The 27,062-nt window shown below is 40.2% G+C and overlaps 1 protein-coding gene across 4 annotated transcripts in view; it reads right to left on the bottom strand.

Moving 5' to 3' along the window:
• The window catches only part of PRORP (protein only RNase P catalytic subunit), a 53,635-nt gene extending 26,585 nt beyond the window's left edge, over window positions 1-27,050 (bottom strand). The window contains exons 1-5 of one of the 4 annotated variants that reach the window (XM_074909877.1): window positions 26,918-27,050; window positions 24,909-26,310; window positions 22,588-22,635; window positions 15,942-16,074; window positions 1,623-1,730 (exon numbers count right to left, since the gene is read on the bottom strand). In XM_074909877.1, coding sequence (XP_074765978.1) covers window positions 1,623-1,730; window positions 15,942-16,074; window positions 22,588-22,635; window positions 24,909-25,906 — 1,287 coding nt within the window. In that variant the 5' untranslated portion in view covers window positions 25,907-26,310; window positions 26,918-27,050. Of the gene's footprint in view, window positions 1-1,622; window positions 1,731-15,941; window positions 16,075-22,587; window positions 22,636-24,908; window positions 26,311-26,405; window positions 26,736-26,917 lie in introns of those variants that run through there. The other 3 variants (XM_074909879.1, XM_074909878.1, XM_074909880.1) reach the window with 3 other exon arrangements.
• Window positions 27,051-27,062: the final 12 nt, after the last annotated feature.

Raw genomic sequence — 27,062 nt, 5'->3', positions numbered from 1 at the left:
TTGTGCGTGACACAATGCAGTAATAATTAACAGCAACACAGCCTGTAGAACAAGTAAATTTTAGCTAAGAGAATCTTCTGGAGGTAAGATGGGGTGAGCCCAAGTTACTGTTCTCTTGTGCAGAAAAAAAGGCAGATCTTCCTAAAAATCATCCTAATCTGTAAATACCTCAGATTCAAGAGAGATCTGACCTGTATCTATTATGGAACAATCTAAATGAAAAGTTGATGCCTCCATACAGTCCCTCTGGAGCTCCCTGGCATCATGGATTCTGAAGACCTTCCAATACAGCAGAAGCTAAGGAGAATCTCAAAGGCAGCTTATGCTGCTAAGCATGCTAATATCTCCTAGTAAGATTTCTGATCAAAAATCAGCAGTCAAAATCAGCATCAAAACCCCATCAAAAACAGGCTGGCTCTTTGCTCCATTGTTTCCAGCTTTTACAGACCATTTGGGATCCTGTTCAGAGTTCTCAGTGGAACAGGCACGTACTGAGGAAGAACATTAATTTCTCTTCCACCTCTTTGGCAGCACAGATCTGTCTTTCTAGATCTTGAAACATGGTGCCACTACATGGTGCCTGGGATGCTTCTCAGAAAATCGAAACTTCCTCCCTGATCCCATCCAAACAATTTTATAAACTTCCTTTCCTATTTTCATAGTAAGGAAAGTACCCTCCTCATGAGCCAGTATCTCATGAAACTTCACTGCTGTTCTCAAACAAACACCTTTCATCAAGTTTATCTAACCTCCTAGCTCAGCTGCTTTTATCTACAATATATGAAAGCATATCCTGCTTCTTAGGAATAGTTTTAAACTAGTTCTTAGAACAAAAATGTATTTCTTGTGATTACCAGAATTACTTCCTTTATTATCAAGCTCATTTATAACAGTTTTAATTTCAAGAGCATGAAAATTTAAATTCTGGCTTTGGAATACATGTGAGCAGCTACTTTGTTACTCCTAATTTAAAGTAAATATTTGATTGACAAAAGAACCTTAAGCCATTTCTTAGTGAAATGCTAAAAGGGAGTACCAAGAATTCTCAAAAATAGGTATTGGTAAAAAAGCAGGATTACTCTTACACAAACCACCAAGTGGACAGAACTGAAGCCAGTTTGAGCTGTCCTTGTAAGAGTAGGACTCAACTGCTTAAGGCAACAGGAAGTGAAATAAAATTTAAACTTGTACAGGGTGTGGTTTGAACTCAGTAAGAAGTTATTTTAAGAAGAACTCTTACCAGTGTAGCTATATTAGACTAGATTTACTATATGGTAGATTTATTCTGTTCCCCCAAACGCCTATTACTATGAAAACATATACACTCACACAGTGTATGTCCTAACAATGTTATTATCAATACCTTACCTGTAACTGAGCATTACATACATGAGGAAATTAAGGTATGGTTTTTTTATGACTAATACACTCAAATATGTAAGAACCATCTTCCCACTGTTCATTTTTAATTTGTGAAGTCTAGATAATTCTTTGAACTTTACTGTAGCATGTGCTACAAAAATGTTTGATCAGTTTCTCAAGAGGATAAGTAATAATGAGGCACTCATTGTTTTACAATCAGCATACACAAAACTCTTAATGAATATTTAACCAGCACTTACATTTTCACAATGCATCTTTCTGGGGTTTATGTGGGAAACATTGAGTCCATCAATAACAATATCAAATGGAAGTCGGTTTTCCACAAATGTTTGAAAAGCTTGAAATTCCTGAAATAAATAAACAAACACAGGGGAATAATCTGTTGAGTTTAACAGAAAGAGATTTCACTCACTTTTTATTAAAAAAAAAAAGAAACAAAGCCTAAATCTCTCACTTTTCCTTTGTTGGCTACACTTCACATTTTTACTTGCATATTTGCTAAAACAACCACACCAAAAAAAGGAGAAAAAAACAAATATCTTAACAAGACCAAAGTGTTACAGTGGATACTTCCAGTACAATTGTAAACTATATTAGAACTGAAAACTGAAACTTTACAGTCACCCAGATTTATTATTATAATCCAAACTGTACACTTTTATAAAGATACATGCTACAGTCATTGTTACACAACAGCTGCAAAACAAGGCAACTTTACAAACCAGCATACTGTGACACTGTTACCAACTCTTAACATTTCCAAGCCTAAAATAAGCACCATACTTAGTTTCTCTGTAAGAATTCTGAAATCTCTGAATGCCAATCAATATTTAAGTAAACATTCATTTAGAAACACAACACCCCAACTGTGAGAAATACACAGCTTTAAGGCTAGTGAAACAATGAACTTTCCTATTAAGTCAGAAATATAATGCAGTGATGGAGCAAACCAACGGCATCCGTCCAGTTTTTCCAAAGGAATGAAAACCACAATTGCTTTAGGCTTGAGACCCCATAGGAAGAGAACAGAATACAAAGCTTTAATAAAATCTTCAGGAATTTCTCTCTTGATTTTTGAGGAAAGATTTAGTACTTTTAGCAGACACTTGCATAAGATTTCTACCTCCTGCTTCTGACTGGTTTTAACAGGCACACGAACCCTAAGCCATCCTGGTGGGCAGTGACTTGGCTTCACAAATGACCTTTCTAGTAACAAGTTAAGACTTATTTATCAGCAACAGAGTTTTCACAGCCCACAGCTATAAATGAACTTTCACAGGAATTGCAAAACAATTGCAAATTTCATGCCTTTTGTTCAAAAAATTCAAGAAGCACTTTTCTTTCTAATCTTGCCTTTTCCCATGTAGCCATATGACAACATACAAGTCTAAATAAAAAACCATCCCCTCAGCATCCAAACAAAAACATATACAGCATATACAATTCTTCATTGGAGAAAGGAATGAAAGAAAGAATTTATTTGTCCAGAAAATACATTGCTGTCAGGCAGTAACAAATGATCACAAACTTCAAATGTAGTCAGAATGCTTATGACAAATTATTCTAGGAAAAGGGTTACTTGTATTAAGAGTAAAAACCAACCAAGTGAGATAAGGATGCCTCACTCAGATGTTAAAATTTCAGGCATAATTTCCAAGTGAGCAGAAGTGTACTGATCAAAAGCACACTGATGAGAACACAGACAACACAAGGCACAGTCTAGCACCACCAGAATCAATTGCCTTTTATGTGGTCTTTCACTTCTCCATGGTTTAAATAAATGTTATTATGGAGAAAGTATAAAAAGCTGGGTAAGAAAATCATCACCTCAAACAAAAAGAAATTGTTGGCATTTGTGTCCCTCTGCCCCCCAGCTCCAATCTCAATGTATTTTACACAGATGAATAAATATTCTCATTGCCATCTGACATGGACACCAAGACACAGAAAGGAAGTCACTAGCAAAGGTGGTGGCAGGGAGGGAGAAGGGAAACAAATGCAACACCAAACAAGGATTCCTGACTTCTGGGCTTATGTCATCCAGTAGACTTCCCCATGGCTCAAAATCAGATGAGTCATCACTGTAACACTGGATGGCTCTCTGAAATGTGGGAAAGATAAAAAGAAGGAAAACACATACAGATCGAATGAAAGTAAAATAGAAGAGCTTTGAGACAAAGATGAGTAAAAATGGAAAAGACAAAGAAAGTGGAAGCAGATGAAAAACACGTGGTAAACACTCCAACAAAGTTATTTTCCTACTGCCAACAAATGCCAATATTATTTGCAGTAACATGGTTACAGTCAAGTAGACACTTTTATAAAGTATAGTGTACACATAATCTTGTCTTTAAGGGCTCAGTTCAATACAAACCAAATGCTTTGTGGAAAATGTTAAAGTGGTAATTTATTTCAGGTGACAATAGCTGTAGAGCTGATCCTGAAGGGGTGGGTCTTCCCTGATGGGCAGAGTGCTATGTTGAGAGAACACTACATTATGAGTTGGGGAAACAGCAGAGGCGTTTGATGGGCCAGCACTCCTCTCTGCCCATGCTCTGCTTGTTTCCATCTCCTCTCCCAGCAGGTGAGATGGAGCAGGTGCTACCAGGAAGGTCCTTCTGAGAGGCACCAGGATAGGCTCAGCACCTCTCAGAAGCAGCTCCTGGCTCTCTGGGAGCTGGGGAGATGCTGCAGCCTTTTCAGTGTCATTCCCTTAGCCACACCACCCTTCCCTGCCATCTCCTCCTGTCCATGTCTTCTACTGCGCTCTCAACAGATGCCTGATTGTGCCCCTGCAGCCTCCCAGATCTGCTCAATTGTTTTGCCTTACTACCAGTAAACTGCAATATAGGGAAAGTTTGCTGGCTCAGGAGTCTCTTATCCACACAGGCAGATGAGGAGTTAATGCCAGAATAAGTGCAGAAGACAAATGGCCAAGTTTAATTTATGTCACCAAACACAGAAGACCAGTGAAAAGCCTTAGACAGATGAAAAATCCCTAAGGATCGGTTCATTTTCTCCTCACCATCCGTATTTCCCCAGCAATATACAAGAGTCCTCCTTTCCTTTTCCAGAAAAAACCCTAAACATAAAGAACAGAAAAATTACAGGTTTCTCTGAGACAGTTTTTGAGTTGCCATATTTCCCATCCTCTCCAGATGCAGGGAGGGAAAAGGGTGAAGCCTGTGAATAAGCAGCAGGCTAAGTCATCCAGATGCAGCATGAAACGCTATTCAAACATACAGACTTACACCGTAAGAGTATATTAGGTCTGGCTGAGATGGAGTTAATTTTCCCCACAGCAGCCCTCATAGTGCTGTGCTGTGTATTGGTAGCTAGAAAGGTGTTGATAAAAAAACCCCAGTGTTTTGGCCACTGCTGAGCAGTGCTCACACAGCCTCAAGGCTGTGTCTCCAACATCCCCCCTCACTGGTAGGCTAGGGGTAGGCAAGATCTTGGAAGAGGACATAGCCAGGCCAGCTGACCCAAACTGACCAAAGGGATATTCCATACCATAAAACATCAGCTCAGCAATAAAAGCTAAGAGAAAGAGCGGGGGGGGGGGCATTTGTTATTATGATGTTTGTCTTCTGGAGCAACTGCTATGCGTACTGAAGCCCTACTTCCTGGAAGCGGCTGAACATTGCCTGCTGATGGGAAGTAGAGAATAAATCTTTTGCCTTCCTTTGCTTTTGCATGTGGCCTTTGCTTTTGCTTTATTAAACTGTCTTTATCTTAACCCATGAGGTTTTTCCGTCATATTTTCTCCTTCCCCACCGGTTCTGTTGAAGGGGAGTGATAGAGCGGCTTGGTGGGCACCTGGCATCCAGCCAAGGTCAACCCACCACAAGAGAGAAAGCATACAATTTGAATGATGCTGATCTTTCAGAGATTGGGATTTGTCTGGATTTTATACAGATTTTACAGCCACAGTAATAAAGAGATGATTCACCCTCAATTCTCTAAAGGTATTTCCCTCACTAGCCAACTGTAAGAAATTGAGGATCATCTTTATAGGCAATAAATGCACAGCTGCCGCTAGGGTACAGCTGATCAAGAGAAGCCAAACACAGTAATCATCAATGAAGTACAACAATGACATGAAGGTTGCTTTAGGCAAAAAGAAGCGAGCTATTCAGATAGGCTCCCCTTCCAAATTGAGAATGCAACGCGTAATCTACACACACTCCCGCGCATACCGCAGGAACGTCTACATGGAAACATCCTGCTGAACGTGACAAGGGGCACTTCTGATGAATCCCTTCAACATGGCAACAAGTAGCAAAATACACACCCCACCCCAGGTAAGAGCACCAAAACAAACACAGTAAACCTTACACTGATTTCTAGATATCTTGTTCTGACCGGATTAATCTCACAAAGTTTCCAAGGGAAAGTCCATTCTCCCAGCCTCAGAAATGCTACTAAAACTAATTTCAACAGAGTAGGCAACTGAAGGGACAAAACTTCAAAAATACATTCAGCACTGCTTATTGACATGACCCTCTTAATGCTCAGGAGCCACAGAAAAGTGTTGCAATACAGCAAGGCTGTTACCTCACTGCAAGACTTGCGACAGCAGCCCGTTCATCACATGAACGTGTCTCCCTGCAGCAGGAACCATGCGCAAGGCAGGAGGATGCTCATGGGAAGCTCCAGAGATATCCTGTTTCACACCATGTACAAAAGAAAAGGGAATTTTAAAAAATTCACCTGATTTCACTTGTTTCCTAGCTGGGAAAATAGGGGAATGCCAACTCTGCAACTGTTCAAAATGATTCACTGCACCTTCTGCTAAGAAAACCTATCTTCGCAAATGGACACCAAGCTGACTAAATCAATTGGGAACATATCAAACCAATGATGGAATTTATCTTGAGTGAAGAATGAAAGATATTTAAAATAATTTTTTGTTTAACCACTACCATGTGGGTGGCTCAAATCCATTCATATCTCCGCAAAAGCACAAAACAGACTTGCATTTTTTTGGTACTCCACACCAGCTGGATGACTCATGCACTATTTCACCATCATTTTATACCATGGTGCTGCCACAGAAAGAGGTGTTTCTACCTTCTCCCTTCCCTCAGCCATTCACTCCTAGCCTTGCCCCTCCTCTACCTATGCAAACACGTTTGTTGGCACAAGGAGGAAGACTGAAAGACTGAAGTGGATGAAGAACTGAGCCACCATGAACTAAGCCAATTAATAGTCTTTAGCCCACTCCAGTCCCCCTGTTCCAGTCAGAGCACAGAGGTTTGTCCTGACATGAAAATTCAGCCAGGATATGGATTATGAATGAGACTGGTAGCAAGTGGGACTACTGAGATCACCTTTTCCCATAGGTAGCACTGACTATGCTAACTTACTGGACTGTGAAACTACAACATTTAATGAGATTTCTCTCTCACCAGGGGTGTCGCAGCAAAGCAAGAGATAAAGGTTGGTTTTAAAAAACAGAAGTGCGGGAAAGAAAGACAGAAAGACAGAAAGACAGAAAGACAGAAAGACAGAAAGACAGAAAGACAGAAAGACAGAAAGACAGAAAGACAGAAAGACAGAAAGACAGAAAGACAGAAAGACAGAAAGACAGAAAGACAGAAAGACAGAAAGACAGAAAGACAGAAAGACAGAAAGACAGAAAGACAGAAAGACAGAAAGACAGAAAGACAGAAAGACAGAAAGACAGAAAGACAGAAAGACAGAAAGACAGAAAGACAGAAAGACAGAAAGACAGAAAGACAGAAAGACAGAAAGACAGAAAATTGGCTTTGCTATCATAAACATTAATTTAAAAAATAATTTAAAAAAAAGCATGACCTCAGACTTCAGAAGTCTGGCTTACACAGTCAATAGTATTTGAAATAGCAGTAGTAATAAATCTCAAAATAGGACTTTTTTGTAAGAGTATTAATACTACTTCAACTTCTGTAGATACATTTATAAACAGAAATATGTTTTTCTTCCAATACCAGTGCACACACAGACTACAAGCCTCAAAAGCACAACAAAAATGAGGGGAGGAATTAATTATTAGTATTTACAGATTCACTATGTTAAATATGATAACACAGAATTAAAATCTTAACTGAAGACAAAACAAACATAGCTAAACAAGAATGCCCTTTGAGGGCAATTACTCAATGAGAGTAATTCAATTCACTATTTTGAAATAATTTTAATGTCTATAACAGATCCAAGGGTATGACAGGTTTCAGATCACAGAAAGGTTAGATCACTTGAGCATTTTTCTCCTCAAGTCTAAATATGAAATGTTGGTGACTAGAAATAAAATCATGGTATGCTCAAATTCTTCAACAATCCAAAATGTCTACTGATCTAAATGCCAAAATCCAAAGTAATATAACATACAAAGAAGACAGATGAGCAAATCCATAGAGGACTTTTAAATACAAGAAAAGTTATTATGTTCGTGCCAACACATGGAATTTGAAATAAAAGGAAAAAAAAAAAGGAAAAAAACCCCCACTACTAAAATCACTGCAGGAAAGGCTGCAGTGCTCACTTCTTCTAAACAATAAATTTTATGCTCACTCATCAATAATGACAGAGAGATACTAAAGTCAAATTAAAAAGTATAAAACTACAGTATTCAACATACACTGTTTCCATAAGCATTTACAATAATTTATGTAACTCTACCGTAAGCATCAAACAGGGTGTTTTTCAACAACACTCTAAGAGCAGCTTTTAGAGAAGTGAAAACATTCACTTTTTAACAGTTTCATAAAATACAAAGTGATGGGGGTTGCTTTGTTTTCAGCAATGTTTCTTGGTATCAGAACAAAGACACAGGAATGAGCATGAGAGTGAGAAAAAAAATTCAGCTGTCAAACTGAAATCCAGCCAATTTTTTTTAAGGCGCCTTGCCGGAGCACCCTTACATCTGTTTGTTGCTATGCCTGAAGGGTTTAAACGCTTCCTACAGTTTCAAGGCTTGGAAATCCCCTTCAAACCCTTATGAGCGGGAAGGCTTTTCTCAGTATTGTGTACGGTATCACTACATACTCTGGGTTGCACACAGTTTGTTTGCTCACTGTTTTATGCTTCTACAGTTAACAAATAATCCAGGAGTCAAACTCCTGTGGCTATAGTCTTCAGAGATACCACCACAGACAGGAAGGTACTCACAGGCACACTGACAAGATGTGCTCTATGTTGCCTGTTTGCAGTCCTCTGTCAACTCAAGGCAGTGTTGTTGCAGGACTTGTTCCTGCCTGCCCATGTCAGACAGCAGAGGCTCAGTCACAAGGCCAATGCAAAACCTGGACCTCAACAGTCCAGGCAGTGTACTTCTGAAACGTCTTTCCTGAGCACACTTAACATGGAAGGAGGAACAAGAAGTTTATGCTCCTGTCCTCAGTGGAAAAACACCCTCATTTTTACAAGGCTGCCATCATAAGTACAAGCGTATGGAAATTAATGATACCAAGCTTTCGTTTAAAACAAACAAAACGTTGCAAAGGCAGAAATATTTTGAATTCACAGTGCTTTCAAAATTAAAAACACTATATTGGAACATCTTCATCTCAGGGCAAAGCACATCACAGAATGCTAAACCAGGAAAAGACTGACTTCAACATTTAAATACAATGTAATGAGCATTATAGAAAGACAGAGGAGTAACATAAAAGCAATGCATCACGAACTTCATAGAAAAGACAGCATCCCAAGTAAGTGAGGCAGACCAGCACTTAATGACAGTCAGTCCATAACATCCATGTGGAGAAATGCCACATGAGTACCAGCCAGCCAGATGTACCTCCATGCTGCTTTCTCTGCTATGCTGGTACAAATGTCTGAGGCAAATCTGAACAAGGAACTGATCTAGATGAAAAAACACTCAGAAAAAACCAAAATGTTATTTTGTCATCTAGGTTTGTGCCCTGCTTACCATGGGGCAGTGCTCACTTGTTTCCTGCCATGCTTGCAGGGGCTAAAGGAGGCAGGAATGAACAGCTGGCAGGGTAGTAAGGCTAGTTATGCTAGTTTAAAAATCACACTGCCACCAAATGCTTATGCTAACTAGTATTTGCTACCTCAAGAGAAACACCAACTGTTCTGGGGAACTGAACAGCACCGCATGTTCTACCCCTCTTTTAATATTTCTAGATACAATACAGAGAATTATAAACCTATGCACCCAGCATCTGTACACTGTAATATGGTTGAACCAAACACTAAAAACTGTGCAAACCCTCTGGAATAATATGATCTGGTAGAGTTTAATTTGCAAGTGTCTCTAAAAATTCTTTCCTGGTGTCAATGAAAAAGTAGGTAAAATAGAACCAATTGGCATTAATTATATTTTAAAAGAACCTGACACAAGACTTTGTAACAATCTACTAAAACACTGACCTAGTTTTATCATTTAAAAAAAAGCAGAAAAGAAAAAAACAAAGGATCATGCAAAAAAATTACCAGAACTTTAGCAATATTCAGAGACAGCAAACACTTTAAAAAAGGATGGTAGTATATGCAGTCTGCATTATGTAAATATGTCTCAAGATCCTTAATGGAATGTATGAGCTGCAAGTAAAGGACTGTGTGTCCAAGAGGTTCCTGATAAAATAATCTCCTTAAAAATCAGCTACTCAGATAATTCAGATTAGTTTAAATCTTTAGTTAAAAGTTGTTCTGACTTCATGTTTATGGTCCTGTCTGCTTCTGTGATTCACTAACAAGCAGGAAAAAAACCACTTTATCAAGGTATGCCATTCCTAAACCTTGGTGAAATTCTTCAATTTCTTCTATTTCTTCTTAAACATTCTAGCTAATGTAAGGAAGATACAGATCTGAGAAAAATCACTGCATCAACAAACCATGTTTGTATTTGTTTAACAAGATCTTCAGATGATATACAGTGGAAATAAGCTAAGGTTAGCAACTGTTATTTTAACCAACCAACTAGTGCTCAAAAACCCCAAAAGATTAGAATCAGATTTTTCATACTTGATTGCACTAACAAAAATATGAACAATGTATCATGTCAGGAGAATTTCCAAATACAGAGGTGACAAATTAGTTAAACTGTGTGGAGAACAATCGAAACAGGTTTAGACAGTGGATTGGAAGAAAAGAACATTCTTGTGTTGCAGGGTGGCCTAATTTTGCTGCATAACCATTTGATGGCAAAGAAGACCAAGTGACCTGAACAAAATTCCAACTCATTCCTTGCTATATGAACTGAGAAAGGAGGACTATGGACCACCCCAGAAGCTATGACCCATCCCCAAGAAAGATTCTCTAGCACTGAGGTAATTGAGGGAAAGAAGTATGTGTTGAATTTATAATGTTTTAATCTAGATCTATTTCTTGCTGCTAAGGAAGCAGCTCTTTTATCCTCCTGCCAAATGACTCTATGCTTCTGTTCAGTTCCATTATCAGGAGCCTCTGGGGTAAGGGAAGATGCAATAGAAACCTTAGAAAAATTCCAACTGCCTTTGTCTCTTACAGCCCATTTCCCATTCAGTCTCCCCTCATCCCCTCCTTTCCTTCCTCCCAGAAGTTCCCTCCCCTCCAGCAGATCATATCACAAGAAGAGTGTAACATTCCACTCAGCCCCACTCAGAAAAGCTCTCCTCTATCCTTGTGGATGTTACAAGATTTAGCAGCAAACCTGGCTTTTAAGGCAATGCAGGATTCTGCCCTACTGAATATTAACCCTATCCTGACTGAGTCCAGCAGCCCATATTTAGCAGAGATCTGGGAAAAAAAAAAAAAAAGCTGCACTTCAACCCTTTCTGCAAATCTTGTCTCATTTTTGTAGGTTTCCCTAGACTATGACTGCACATCTTCATTACCCAGGAGTCTTCAGGCTTGATACCAGTCTACTTAATTGCAATGCTAACCCTAGCCTTATCTACAAGCTAATGACCATATCCTTCTCATAACTAAAAATCAGCCACAAGGCAACAATGGACTTAGTCATCAGTCTGCTATTCTGCAAAACCTGTACATTTAAACTGTTCAGCATTGGCCATCCTATAATCAAATAATAGCTATAAGCAAGTTTTTTGATCAGTGCTGTTGCAGACTAGGTAACACATTTGTCCTTATGATGCCACCTCTAACTGAATGCTCTGGCCTAATCGCAGCCATATTAAGCAAGCGCTCCAAGTATTTTAATGCTTCAAATATTTTAACTCCCAAATATCAACTCTTACCCTATCCATAGCCCAACACCAACACGTACCCAAAAGGCTACCATTAAGCCCTTAATCTCCACCAGCATTAGCTCTCACTCAATTCTAATGAATTGTAAGACTCTAACCGTAACGCAGCACCTGCTGTCCAAAACACTAATCCCCAAACACCACCTTTCAGGACTTTCTAGATTCAGCAATAACAGGTTCTTCCATCCTTGCCATCCTGCCAGCCTACTTACAAAGTTAGTCATAACTTGCTCATCTAAGCCAACCTCAGCATTCATCCTACTCTTGGGCCTCCTAGAGGAGAGCGAAGAAAGAAAGGGAAGGAGGAGGAAGCAAAGAAAAAAAGAAAAAAACAAACAAGCTCAGAAATCTTTAACATCTTGAAGCTAGGCTTAGCCCTAATCCTAACCCTAACTACAGCCCAGCACCCCTATATCCCTCTCCAGAACTAACAGAAAGCCTTCAAACCACGCTGGCACCAGCACGGTTCTTGCAGAAACTAGCTCTGAATCCAAGTGCTGTCATTTTAAACTGAACCCTAGCAAAGTAACCCTCCCTGCCACAGAACTGACAAGAAGACCTGCAGTGATTCCCACTTGAGAAGAGACTACAGGAACTGTTCCTGCCCAAAACAGCCCCTATCCTAGTGCAAGGGGCTTTGCAGCATTCAGCAACATGTCAAATTCTTGCACTCCTACTGTAGGGCACAAACTTACCTGGGAATCTGATCCCTTTGCTGCAACATGGCACATATCTGGGAGGGAAAGGGGCACATGAACCCACACGAAAAATTCCATCCAGCCTTCTCCTTCCTTTCACATTCCCTCCCCTCAGAAATGTCTTTGTTCCCTGGCAGTGACAGGGAGGAGCTAACATATATGGGAATAAAGGTAGAGGAGGTAAACTGCACACACAGCCTGGGCTGTGGCACACACTGTGCACACAGTATCAGCTGTTTGCTGGGAAGGCGTTTTCTCTTCTTCAGCCCCTGAACTTCTCAGGAAATGCAACATGGCTAACTGAATTAGCTAACCTTCCCTTGCTCCCTGAGCTCAGGCAAAGAAGCCACAACATCCAGGTGCAAGATGGACAGCCATAATCACCTAGGCATCTCAGGCCAGCTAAGGGTATCTCATCTTGGAAAGAACTCAAGTGCAGGCAACTTAGCTGACTTTGACCACAAGTTGGGAGTCAATAAAGCAGGTAGAAGATGAGATCGCGCTGTAAGTTGGGAGTGAAGGTTCTGTCAGATGGGCTTAGAACAGGACTGACATATACCATACGGGGCTTTGGGATAAATCATGGAGTTGGTAAACATGTACATGTGGAAGAGCCAATGCATTACAGAAAAGGCACCAATCTAAAAGTAAAAGTTGAAGATTTTCAAGGCTCTTTGCAAACAGCACAACCTAATTCAGTTGCAGAAATAACACTGAGATGAATGGGTCACTTCCTCTTCCCCCTCCAGTCTCTTATATTCTAGAAGAATATGTAAACCCCCTTTACACACTTAGCCCAGATCTAGCATGGGGACTTTACATACCCACAAACCCATCTCTTCTGGCCTTCTTGACAGCACATACGCATCTCCCATGTGCTTCTTTCCCCCTGCACAACAGTCCTTTCAGGTTTTTCAGGGGTATGAAGCAGCCACAAAGGGAATGAAATTACTGCATTTGCGTACTTGAGAGAAACACCTGGGAGCAGCTGCAACATGAAAGTCATCACAATGAAAGCTGATTCTGCCTCTCAGTATACCAATTATATCAACTCAGACTCAGTGGCATAGGTTCCAATTAAATGCAGCCAGAGTAAACAGGCATCTGACTGAAAACATCATATAGACATTGGTACAAAAGGTAACAGTCTTGTTACAATTCTTTTCTTTCTAAGGCAGCCTGCAAGGTTGCAGTTCACTATATTAGATCAACATATAACATCCTAATAGACCTTTCAGTAGTTGTGCATAAAGATCTGGATCAATGTATATTTTTGATGTGTAACAGGTATTTCCTTATCACAGATAGTTTTATAGTTCATGCAAGCTATCTTCTCAACATATTTGTAAATAGTGTTCACTACCAATCTGATGTACAAACTTGTTTGATTTTCTTTCCTAAAACTAATTACAAAAAAGATTTTTTTTTAAATCACAGCACAAAAGACTACTTTTGTGGGATGCTCAACAAACCAAGTATTTGCTCCTCATTTTCTACTCTGATCGTTGCAAAAGTAAGACAAAAGACTGTTCCTCAGGGGAGAAAAAATATTATTCCAAATGCATCACACATTTGATTTGAAACATTGTTGGAAAAAAAATGTTCAGAGCTCAAAACAACTTACATTGTTTCCCTAACAGTTCAACTGCAAGAAACACAGACGCACTAAAGAAAACTAGTTAGGAGAAAAGAAGGAATAGAAAGCTAAAATGTTTCCTATTTGAATTGTGGCTACTACGAAAAAGTGACTGACTGGAAAATGGAAACCACCCTCTCAGATATACTTGCTTACATCCTATTTTCAGCCTCTTCACCTAGTTTCCCCTCTGGAAAACCCTGGCTGCAGGAGAAGTCACACAGTCTGGCATACCTAAAATAAGCAGCATAGTTTCATCACCACATATCTGCTTTCACAGCACAAAGGCAACTAAAAAGTCCCAAGTGTATTTCTGGAAACCTTTGACACATCACAACACTGTTTTGCCTCTACCCCCACGTCCATGCTCAAAATTCACAGAGGGAGCAGACTTTAAGCTGTATGGCCAACACACTGAGTTGATCTCCATTCAGCCCCCTGGGGACCGCCTGCCAAAAGTGAACTGGAACAAGGTCAACTTGAAACTAGCAAGTGGGTGGCCCCAGAGTGGTAAATGATGGAATCTCAGCTATCACATGGGCTAACAAAATCTACAGACATCAAAACTTAAAATAGTGTATTCAATCTTTGTTTCATTAGACTGCATTCATTTGATCAGTCAGGTTCTCAAACTGGGAAACATAATTTCCACCACTGCTCAGCTTGGGCATGAATGTCTTGTTACCCAGAACTCCCTTCCTAAATCTCCCTGCCTTCAACTGGTACTGCTAATCTAGCCCTGTGTACTTGACAAATTCGAAATTTTCAAGCCATCACTCACCAGGGGGAACAGAAATGAAACTGCACAGACTAGACAATTAACTGGTTAAGGAATTAAAAGTTTTGTTCCTGTTGCTTTCTTTAACAAATGAAACTTAACCATAATTTTCACAAAGGCTTTTAGAGAGCAGATAAAGTTAGTTGTACAGTGTGCAATAAAACACATCCTTTTGTTAATTTTACAGTATTATAGGACACCAGTACCCCATAAATACTTAAAATTATTGCTACATTTTTAAGATTAATTTTACTCCCCTGTACAATTCACAGCTAGATCAGCTAAAAGTCCTGAATTGAGGAGAAAATCTGTGTGGAAATTAGATGTCTGAACAATAGGCTCCATGTGCTACAAGCACTCCAACACTAACTGTCTCAAGTTTCTGTAACTATTACACATGTGCAAGGTCTGTGTCTGCAGAAAGCCTGAAGAATTAAACCTGGTGTCTTCTTCCATAACTTCAGAACTGGTGCTGAACTCAGGTACCAGCTGCAGCAAAATAACACCGATACTCATAAAGGTAAAGCAAACCCACCCAGAAATGTGACGTGGGCTCCATCTAGCGACACTCGGCTCCAGTCCTTTTGGCTGTTGCTCAACCACTGATCTCCACAAAATGGGTAAGAAACAGAACTGCAATATATTACAGTGTCTGGGAGTTATACCCTCTCATATGTTTACAATAACCTTTGAAAAGCTTGATACTCCTCATGTATACTATAATTATAAACATGAAAGTGTATCTTTAAAATTGAGAGGTAGTTGGTTGGTAGGTATGTTGTGAAAGCTGACTCAGTTCTTTATTGTTTCTGGCAAACAGCTGCCTGACCAAAAAAATCAAAATACTCAGCACATAAATGTAAGCTTCAGATATGATACTGAACTTAAGAAACACTAGGATGTTACTTTGCAAGCTCAAAATACTAGATGTCTTACTTTATTCTAGTTACTGAGTTTTATTCCATATTTAAAATTTATGTTTTAAAGGATTAAAAAATTTCCATACTCTTAAATTTTTTAATGAAAAAAACCCCATTTTAATTATTTCAATATCTATTAACAGCTGACTGAAAATATTTAGATCCATTTTATAAACACAACTGGAAAAGATACATAGAATACTTCAGTATCTAATGGTCTATTAATGTTTAAAGCAAAGAAAAAAACATTTGTGGTGTTCTCAAAGTACCTGAACGTTTATTGTATTATTACCCTCCTAGCCAATGAACCTGACAGCATGCAAGACCTACCTGTGGGCTTGTCTTTCTAAAAACGTCAGTTCCATGTATCACGTCCCTTACTAATTTTTCTCTAAGATTATTATACTCCTCTTCGGTGAGGTCACTATCCTCCAACTGATGGTTGCAAACTGGGCACTTTCCGCTGTAATAATAGCAAAACAAGAAAATAAAGGATAAAGTCTTTTAAATAAGAAATACCTACATTTTTTTCTAGCTTATTGAGTGTTTGTGTATAAGCACAATTCTTTACAAGAACTCCAACACAGTACAATCATCAGAAAATTAGTTGTACTCTTTCCGGGATGCATACAAAGCCTACTACAGTTACTAGAAATATTTTTATGTGATTTAGTGGGACCAGGATCAAAGATTTAACTCTAGAGACATTTGAGGATTTAGGACCATAATTCTGCCTGAGAGCAGGGGGGAAAAAAAAAAAAGAGTATTTAAATATTCAGCAGCATTTACTTAGGCCCTGAGAGATCAGAGTTCAATTCTCAGCATTTCCACAAATTTCCCCATCTCTGATACTACACAGAAAGGTCACCGTGGATACATACAGCCCAGATCTCAATGTGGGAAGGTGATGCAGTTGCAGTGGCCTTGCCAGAACAAACCAAGTTGAAGCTAGTAGGCAGGCCACAGAGCCTTAGTCTAGCTATAAATCCATTCCGAAGTGTTACAAGAAAATGCACCAGTGAAATGCTCCACTACTGTGCTACCGACTGCTCCTACAAAAAAGCTAAGTGATCTGTGCCTGGTTTATCAGGGTTTAGAATAACTAAATAACCAAACCTGCCAGGTATAGGAATAACTCTGCCCAAAAGAATTTAAAAAAAAAAAAAACACCACGACAACCCAAGGAAGAAAGAAAAGGTAACACAAATCTACTGTATGGTTGGAAAAGTAAACAATGAGCAAGACTGCCTTCTTGGTGTCTCTTGTCTTTTGCTATCAGACTTCCCCTTATTTCTAGGCTAAGACTGGTTGGAACTCTCCAAGGCGGTCAAAGTGAACATACGGAGAGCAATGTGGCTAAAACAGAAAGACTGTTTGCTTTGAAAGCCCTCAGCAATATTAAGTCACACTGCCACTGCGTGTCTGTATGATGCCCAATTTCACAAGAAATTTTTCAGCCTGACTGCACCCAAACAGAAAGCAGCTTTACATTCCTATGTCCTGGCAACTAATCACTACTTGTTTCTTTATTGCTAAGAAACTTCTGTTCCTGCTCTGTAGCACAGTTTAAATATCATGTCATGGATCTAGGAACATGGACTGCTGCAGATGAAAGAGCTCTGCAGCTACACTCAACCAATGGCATCATTTAGTGTTCATTTCCCAGACCCAGAAACCCCACTCCATCATGCACAGCTATGTCAGTGATTGCATGACTGCACAGAATCACAGACAACATCCTTGTCTCTAAATTGGAGAGATGTGGATTTGATGGATGGGCCACTCGGTGAGTAAGGAATTGGCTGGATGGTCACACTCGATGTCTGATTGGAGAGTAGTGACAAGTGGCGTTCCTTAGGGACCAGTGTTGGGACCAGCACTTGTTTAACACCTTTGTTGGAGACACAGACAGTGGGACTGAGTGCACCCTCTGCAAGTTTGCTGACGACACCAAGCTGTGTGGTGAGGTCAAGACGCTGGAGGGAAGGGATGTGTCAGCCAGAGGGACCTGGACAGGCTGGAGAAGTGGGCCCATGCAAACCTCTTGAAGTTCAACAAGGCCAAGTGCAAGGTCCTGCACATGGGTCGGGGCAATCCCAAGCACAAATACAGGCTGGGTGATGAGTGGACTGAGAACAGCCCAGCAGAGAAGGACTTGGAGGTATTTAGTGGATGGAAAACTGACTATGAGCCAGCAATGTGCACTCACAGCCTGGAAAGCCAACCGTGTCCTGGGCTGCATCAAGAGAAGTGTGGGCAGCAGGTCGAGGGAAGGGATTCTCCCCCTCTGCTCCACTCTCAGGAGACTCCACCTAGAGTACTGTGTCCAGCTCTGGGGTCCCCAACATAAGAAGGACATGGACCTGTTCAAGCAGGTCCAGAGGAGGCCGCGAAGATGATCAGGGGGCTGGATCACATTCCCTGTAGGGACAGGCTGGGAGAGTTTGGGGTTATTCAGCCTGGAGAAGAGAAGGCTCCAGGGAGACCTTATAGCCGCCTTCCAGTACTTAAAGGGGGCCTACAGGAAAGACGGGGAGGGACTCTTTATGGGGGAGTGTAGGGACAGGACGAGGGGTGATTGTTTTGAACTGAAAGAGGGTTGATTTAGATTAGATAGAAGAAAGAAATTCTTTACAGTGACAGGTTGCCCAGAGAAGCTGTGGCTGCCCCCTCCCTGGCAGTGTTCAAGGCCAGGTTGGACGGGGCTTTGAGCAACCTGGTCTGGTGGAAGGTGTCCCTGCCCGTGGTGGCAGGGGGGGTGGAACCAGATGGTCTTTAAGGTCCCTTCCAACCCAAACCATTCTATCGTTCTATGATTCTATGCAGCCCTGGGACAGTTTCCCTTATCATTCACATCATCCACTTCTCAATACTCTTAGTTTCCCTGTTGCAGGGCTAGCAGCTGTGATAGCAATTGTGTTTCTGTAAATCCCAAATCTTACATTGTTTTGTCTCCAACACACACTCTCCGCTGATCTGTCCATGTGTGTTCTTAATACCATAAAACCAAGGAGATTGAAAATCCATCGTAAAAGATTACATAATAGAACCATAAGTGATGTGAAAAAACAGATCTCATACTCCTTAGTTTCCTTAATAAGAATGTTAGCATGTCATAGCAGATCCTGAAAAATTTTCCAGAACAGCACAGTGAGGCAGTGCTACAGAAAACACACAGATCCATGCCAGCCAAAAGGCACAACTTTTTGTCTAACCAACCTAGTGCTGCAAAAACTCCTCAGCACTGGGAAAGGCCATCAAACCAAACACAACCATGAGAATCATGTCAACTGCTATGAGTTGGGTTTTGTTCCTATAGCCTGCTAAGCACAGCACACAAGTAATTCCAAGGTGAAAACAAGACAGGCCTAACTTCCGTGGCCACCTCTAGATTGTTGTACGATTCCCCAGAACTCTATCTTGAGAGAAAGAGTGGCATCTTCTGCTGTTTCACGTCCCACAGCCAAAACCTCTGGCCTAACACATAGTCTGAAGGAAATCAAACTGTAACTGTCATCACTTCCACATCCCATTTGTTCATTATTTTCTTTCCTAGTTGTCTCTCCCGTTAGCCCCCATAAACTAAACACATAATCAACGCAATGCACAACTCGGTATCTAGGTCAAAAATATATGTCATGCTTCGCTACCAGGAACCTCTGGGTCTACCACAAAACCATCATGTAAGGTAGGGTAACAGTGGAGGACTGAGCCAAAACAACCTGCATCTCTGTGCTTGAACTGTGAACTACATTAACCTTTTTAAGTTTTGCAGATAAACTTTTTGAAGACAAACCAATGAGCTACAAATATACGTAGACTTCATCGGTACACTTCTTGACTTGCACCTCTGATTGTGGGTTAAACCTAGAAATTTTTCCAAGATTAACTCTTTAATAACTACGTGAAAAAGGAAAAAGAAACAGTCAGATAGGACCTTAACATATACTAAGGAAATTCACAGTCAGTCACATCTGTTCTCAAACACTTCTGCCAAGAATATTAGACATGAGATCCAGCTTGCATCTTTGTCACCAGACCGGACACTTCAGCCACAATACCAAGAAAATAAGCAGAATTCAGTAGCTTCTCTAACAGGCAATAAAATGACAGTCTGAATGGGTCTTTAGTTCCTCCCAGTGATGAACAATGATTTTTTTTGCTGCTTGCTCCCACTTAAGCTTCTCTTATATGCAGGATTGTTGATGTTTCACATTTTTCCTTTCTATCATGTTCTGTTCAGAAGCCTATGTTCACACAGCTGGGCATAGTTTGAACTGAAGGAGTAACCATTCTTCTCTAAATCCATCCAAATATCTTATTTTCACAAGCACAATCTCAGAACTGAATCGTAGGATTTGAGCTTTAAGTGTTAAAATGGAATGAGTTATTCTCCCCTGGCTGTCTCCACAGAGATATCCTCAAGATGTCAAAGCTAAATCCTTGTAATTTTATAAAACCACAGCAATCAGAAATGTTAAATTCTCCCAACAACGGATGTCTAGTATACATTAATGCACATACCATAAACCAAGACTGCATTAACTGCAATGCTGACAGTGCGTTTACTTAATAAAAAAAAGTTATGCATGGAATTCCAACAATGGACATTCATGGCTGCATTACAAACAACATGCTCTGGTTGCTCAACCCACTGTGGCCACTGCAGGCTTAGCCTACATATTAATATAAGCAATGAGACTGGCTGCTCATATAGCTGTAAAGTTACCATTAAATACATCTAATTGCATTAAGTCACTCCATGGTTTGGCAACAGAGAAGAAAGGCATAATGAACTGTTCTGAGGCTATTTCAAAATCATTAAGCCTAAAGTTTAAGGACCTGTCCCATAGTTAACCTGGATCCTTCTGCAACTACCACTTTCAGGTTACTTGAAAAAAACAAACCTCCCCATACCCCAACAAAGCAATCCACCCCAGCCATCTATCAATAACGAAAGTTCCTGAAGCCAGTTTCTTCTTGTGAATTCTCAATGTGGATTCCCAAGGCGAGTAGAGGCAAAACAGGCACAAGAAACATTCAGCATCTTGCAAGACTGGACCCTTAGTCTAACTGCTGCTTTTTCACAACTATACCTTTAAAATCACCTTGCAATTTTTGTAACTTCTAGTCAATAATTTTAGGATTCCATGCCAAGAAATTCCCAGACTTTTCACCTCTGTAGGATATAGAGATGTTCTTACAGCTAACTTCCCATTTAACTGCTTTTTTAACATATATTTGGAATATCATGGCACCTACAAATCAAGCATGAACTCAGACACGAGACCATAATTTGAAAGCAGGCTCAAAAGACTTGAGCAGCAGCTTTCTATAGCTGACCTTGGAAATCCAAAGCTTTTGTAACTCTCACAGAAAAATGGTCAGCAAACTTCCAAGGTTTGTTTGCAGGGGGTTCAAGCTTCTGACTATCACAATTCAAAGAAACTAGGAGCTTAGTGCTAGAGGAAGAAGGAAATATCCTGGGTATGAGCATCTTAGATAAAACTGCCAGTGTTTAAACAAAATCAGAATAACCTATGAATAAGCCTATTAAACTGTCAAATGCAGTTTAGGAAAAAATAGTTCTTCTGGATTTTTTAAACTCAAGACTCATGTTTTAAGAAGTCAGTTAGGCTGTATGCAGAGATGAGTCTAGCAACAACGACCATATGAGTTTCAGAGATACCTTAAAGGCTTTGTTCTGTATGATTACGACCAAAAAAACCACCCCCCAAAAAACCCAGAAAAAGTTTGGGTTTTTTCTTTCTTAAATCCTAAGGATCTTGTCTGTCAGCAGCCATTTAATTTAAACACAACAAAACTATTCTTTTTATTTTCTTGAAACCATTTTAATTTTTTTCAAATACCTATCTAAGTAGGCTACCGCAAACTTGTTTATTTCAAAATAAAGTGTTCACACAGTTATCACAAAATAACTACCATACAGCACCTTGTCACCACTTCGTTCATATTCTTAATCTGTGATAAAATGTGACGTTATCTAAGTTAGTTTAGCTCTCAAAAGTTTGTAACACAGTTTACAGACAGTAAGATAACAAGATACCTCTTAACCAAGACAATCAACTTTAGAATTTTAAAACTAAAGGCTGAAAAAGGTTGTCTAGAATTTGGTGAATTACCATAATACAGTATAGTAACACACACACACTCATACATAATAATAATAATCCATTTTACAGTGAACAATCCCTACTCTTAGGACAGTGAGTTACACTTCTTTCATGGGCTTCAGAAGCAGCAGACTCTACACGTGCTTTTACTTCAGAGTATAAAACACTGTATTTTTATAAACCTCCAAAAAACCCATAATCCATGGGAAACATTCTTATAATTAATACATTTATAGTTGCCAAATTGCTACAAAACCATGTAACTAGGCTTCAAATAGAGTAACATTTAAAATAGGAATTTACAGACATTAAGAAAACAGTGCTGTAATAGAAACACATATCCAAATTATCCCTGTGAAAACCTAACGTAAGAATCACTTTGTCTTCACTGAAAATTAGGTCAGGAAGAAGAACCCTTCCATCTGTACAAATTAACTGCAGTGTGTGAACAGTATGTTTTCAAGAAGGTATCCATTTACACACCAAAGCTGCTCTGTTAAATAGCATATTAAACAATAGTATTATAAAGCCAACCAAAAATGTAAGTCTTTAATCCCTAAACAGTAAACAAATAAGCTGGCCAGTAAAATGGCAGCTTTTATTTTTCTCTGTGTTTTTCTGTCATGGTTGTGCTTAGCATAACTCCTTTCCAAATGTGTATGTTGGGTCCTGTTTAATGCAAAAGAATGAGTTGGAAACTGGAGTTTGAGAAATCATAGGTATGCAACAAAGGTTCATACTCTCAAGGATTCTTACATAAGCAAATGATTTTTTATTTTTAGGAAAGAAGAGTCCGGATAGAATAATCAAGACCTCACTTTTAAATAAAATATGGCATTTACCTGTCTTTAATGTTGGTCAGGTGTCCTCTCCAGTTCCCTCCTGGTATACTAATATGTAGAGGGAAAGATAAATAAAAACATTATATTCTTATTTAACAATACATGAATTGCAGATAACGAATAATTCTATTTTGGTCAACATTTAGAAATAGAAGACCAACCAATCACCTATGTTGCAAAGAAATCATACTAAGATTCATATATAATTTAGCAACACCTGAAAATATTACATAAAGGACCATCATTTAACAACATGCAGAGAACCTATACCACCAACCTCCCCAGTTAATGTTGTCCCCAAACATTAAGAACCATACAAATAATCAGGCTGCACTGACAATTTTTAAGTTGTTGTCCTACATGTTCATAAACCTCCTCAGAAACCAGATGGGAAAGCTGGAATCAAGATGCAGATGTCATCCTGAGAGATTAAGAAAGACATGTTTGTACCACAATGCTGCACTGAGACTTACCGACTCCACATCATTACCATCACCACTACTATGACAGTCACAATCATGCTGATGTAAATATTTCTTTTTGCCCACAAGATTCAAAACAGAATAGAAATACAGAATAGGAACACCCACGCTGACATGCAATTGCAGACACCTCTCGTTTTGTCCCTGTGTTTATTATCATAGGCTACACAATCACACATGCCATGAGCTTTGGAACAATCATTCTGCTCCTGCCCTCTTTCCCATTTCTCACGACGATACATAGCAGTTCTTTAGTTTTCTTACAGACAGCAGGCAACAGAAAATAGTGCGATTCTTTGTTGCACACTCTGATCTCTGTACTGGCTCTGGCTTTACTCACATTAAGTTACTGCTGGTCTGCTCTTCAGAAAAATCGTTTTTTAAAACTAATTAACACCTATTCAGTTACACTCACAGAGCTTTAGTGTCCCATCAGTTTAATTTGTCAGCAAAAGTTACCTCCTAATCGGCATCATTTTTGCAAGACTAACAGTGCTAGAAGTTATCAGATTCTATTTCTTTGGGGGAACTGCACATAAACTGCTTATTTATTTTCAACCACCAGCACATAAAAGTTCAGCACTAGCAGTAAGGACAGGTAAAACTGAGCGTTTTGTACAGGTTCACAAAGTCGGATGGGATAACTAATCACCTAGTTTCATGCCTCTACTATGGACTTTGTTTCTTCTTCATGTTTGAAACACTACTTTCTTCAGGGAAACGCTCAGCATTGCTCTTAAAACAGGTGTCTACCACAACCTTTCATAAATTGTTCTAACAGTCAAACACACTATTAAAGATACAAACAGGAGTTTGTCTAGCTTCAGCTTGCAGCACGAGTTTGCCACTATATAGCTCTTCAATGTAGTCACTGCTCTGCAGTCTCCTTGCCAAGGACTTTTTATTACAGAGTTTCCTGCTGTGCTGCACACACCTACAGGTAAACGCTTCTCTACTCACTGGGAAAATAGCACTCTCTCACAGATTTTCAACCAGTTCATCTCAACTGAACCCTACTCTGTCTGCTCCCCAGCTGTTCCCAGGAAAGAAAATAGCTAGGAACAGCAGTATAAACTGTTCTAATAATGATAGTGCATTCCTACAGCCATATTTTCCATCCAGGAAGACTAATTTGTAAAATGGCTTTTTTAAACCAAAACCAAGTTTAAAAGCAGTCATAGATGGACTCACATACAACAGCACCACAAATAGCTATGCACTGGGCTCAGATGAACTACACTGTGCATGCACAGCACACCTAGTTGTAATTTGTGGACTTTGACCATCACTGCTCATGAAAACAAACTGTGCGGCCTGCAAAATACTGTGCTAAACCAAAGAGCCTCCTATTAAGATTATTTCTTTCCTATTATTCCATACAAAGTCAATGCTTAATCTTCATTTAAACCATGTTAAATTTACTCCCTCTTTCCTTTAATGAGAGAAACTATCTAATTTTCAAATAACTTACTACTTCTACACTCTGATATCAGATTATAGGAAAAACCCTCCTACCTGTCAATATTCCTTATGTACCAACCCCAGAAAGAGGTGAATTCAGATATTTTGGACAGCTGTGACCCATCACAACTTCCTACTTTCTGTACCAAGGAATATTTAACTGGTAAAATCTTTCAAGAAAAGGTGAAATCACTAAGAATTTTACACTTTTACACTAATTTTGGAGAAAAAACACAATGTATCTTTTCACAACAGTGTATCTCTCATAGAGAAGCAACAACCAGAATGAGATGTTGAGGGATCTTATTAGATTTGATCTATGGAATAATCTGAATTCCATCCTCATGAACTGGAGCTTGCTACTCAAACATTATTTACCTTTCAAACCATAGCTTTATACTCCGCATAAATGTTTTGTGAGGGTATATTTGGTTCTCTCTCAAATGTAAGAGCATACCAAACAGCTCTTTTTGTAATTCAGCACCTTTCATACCCCTGCTGAAGTCAAAAAAGGCCTGCAGGACATCCAAGGTTGGAACCAAATCCTTAGCCAACATTTCACGGTAAAGTTCAAATGCGAGGTTCATTTCTTGGTGACAGGTGGCTGCTTTGATACAGGATTCATAGTTTGTCCGTGAAGGAACCATAACCTTTTTTACTTCTTCCAAAAGAGTCAAGGCCATTCTCCATTGATCTGAATTACTCAGTCCCCTGATAAGAAGGTTGTAAGCCCCACTTTCTATAACCTTATATCTTCTTTTCATTATATCATACACATCACGAATTTCTGAAGTCTGCCCCTGCTGGACACACAATGCCAGGTATTTGACCAACAAATTATATGAAACATCACCATCACTCTTTGCCACATGGGTCAGCAAGGACTTAGCTACATCAATGGGGCTGTTGCACCTGACCATACTGTTAAACATCACTGTTTCAAACATTTCAGGTGATCGAAAGCTCTCCTTCAGCCTGTTCCATTCCTCAGCCTGCAGAGGCTTTTCTGGGGGCTGTACTTTAGAAAAATTCTGCCTTGACATAACTTGACTCAGTTTCTTTGGAGCTCCAACAGAGGATGAAAAGTGGAGTTTCCCTTCAGATATTTCTTTAGTCTCCTCATCCCACCCTTTCTCTTCTTCATAATCAATTTCAGACTTTTTTTTGCTAGGAAAGACATCAGTTCCTTTGGGATCCACTGGTAATGCAGTGCTGGAAGACGTCACAAAGCTGAGATAGCTAACCTTTTCCCTACTAGGGATGCTAAAAGAGACAGCAAACAGTTGTTGGCGTCTTGAAACAGGCCAAAACATACGACATTTCCACAGCAAAGCATGAAAACCCTGTTGACTAGTTTGAGAAAACAGTGCCATCATAAGAAGAAATTATTTCACTATTAGCTCACTGTATCTAATAAAATTATAAAATGAAAAATGCAGTTTGCATGTGGACATTTATTATAAAAGCTCAAGGGCTGTCAAGCTGTGTAAGCTGTTTCAAAATGCTTGTTCTGTGAGTCCTTTCTGCCTCTTGAAAACACTGTAAAATCTTTTTTCAAAAATATCAGTCTCTTCAGACCATGAGGACATCCATCCAAAATGTGGGTATCCTTCTTTCTAGACAAGATGCTTTGCAGGTTTGCATCTTAGCATTTCTGCTTGTTGGTTACAGTAAAGATGAGTACTGAATATGTCGTACACAGGCAGGCAACTCTGATGCAGCTAGGCAAAAAGTGCAGGTTTTTTTTCCTCCTGCCTTCATCCAAGTTGAGTCAGGTTTCCTAAAAATAAAAATAACACCACAACATCACGACCTGCTCCATGCCTTCCTGTCATAGCTATATTTGCATGCTAGCAAACACAAGGTTCAAGGTACCTCGACAATTTCAGGTCAGGCATCCCAACCCTGATCCCTCAGACAGTTCCAGCACGAGATTCCAGCGTTGGTTCCCTGGTCCCTTTCAACCTGCGACAAACTTCTGTGTAACTGTTTTCCCCAAACGTAAACCTTCATAACGCTGCTGCCAAAGAGGCAGAGCAACACCCCTGGCAGTTAATCACGGCGAAATCCCACGTAAATGCTAAATTATATATGTAAATACCGGGAAGATCACCGGCAGCCGGGCAGGCGGCAGGCAGCCGGCGCGGCTCATGAGGCCTCCGCAGGCTCTCACGTCCCTCGCTCGCTCGCTCGGTGCCCGGCCCGGCCGCGTCCCCAGGCACTACAACTCCCAGCGTGCACAGCGGCCGGCCCGCAGCAGCGCGATGCCTGCCGGGAGAGCCCCCTCTCCTTCTCCCCCCTCCCCCCTCCCCTCTCCCCCCTGCCAGCGCGTAACGAAACACGGTCCCGGCGCGGGTTGCGCCCTCGGCCCTCCGGGGCAGGCCTACCTCGCTCGGTGCGTGGCGGCCGCGGGCACCTCGGAGGAGCGAGGGGCCGGCAGGGAGGCGCTTACCGCAGAGGGAAGCACGCCGCAGCCAGAGCTCTCGCCTCCCGCTGACCCGGAAGCGCCTCCGGGCCCGCGCCTGGGCTCGG

This window comes from Athene noctua, chromosome 6, assembly GCF_965140245.1.
Source record: "Athene noctua chromosome 6, bAthNoc1.hap1.1, whole genome shotgun sequence".
In the NCBI taxonomy this organism is placed as follows: Eukaryota; Metazoa; Chordata; class Aves; order Strigiformes; family Strigidae; genus Athene; species Athene noctua.
Note: the sequence above shows the minus strand (reverse complement) of the source record. Positions and strands in the feature narration are given on the sequence as shown.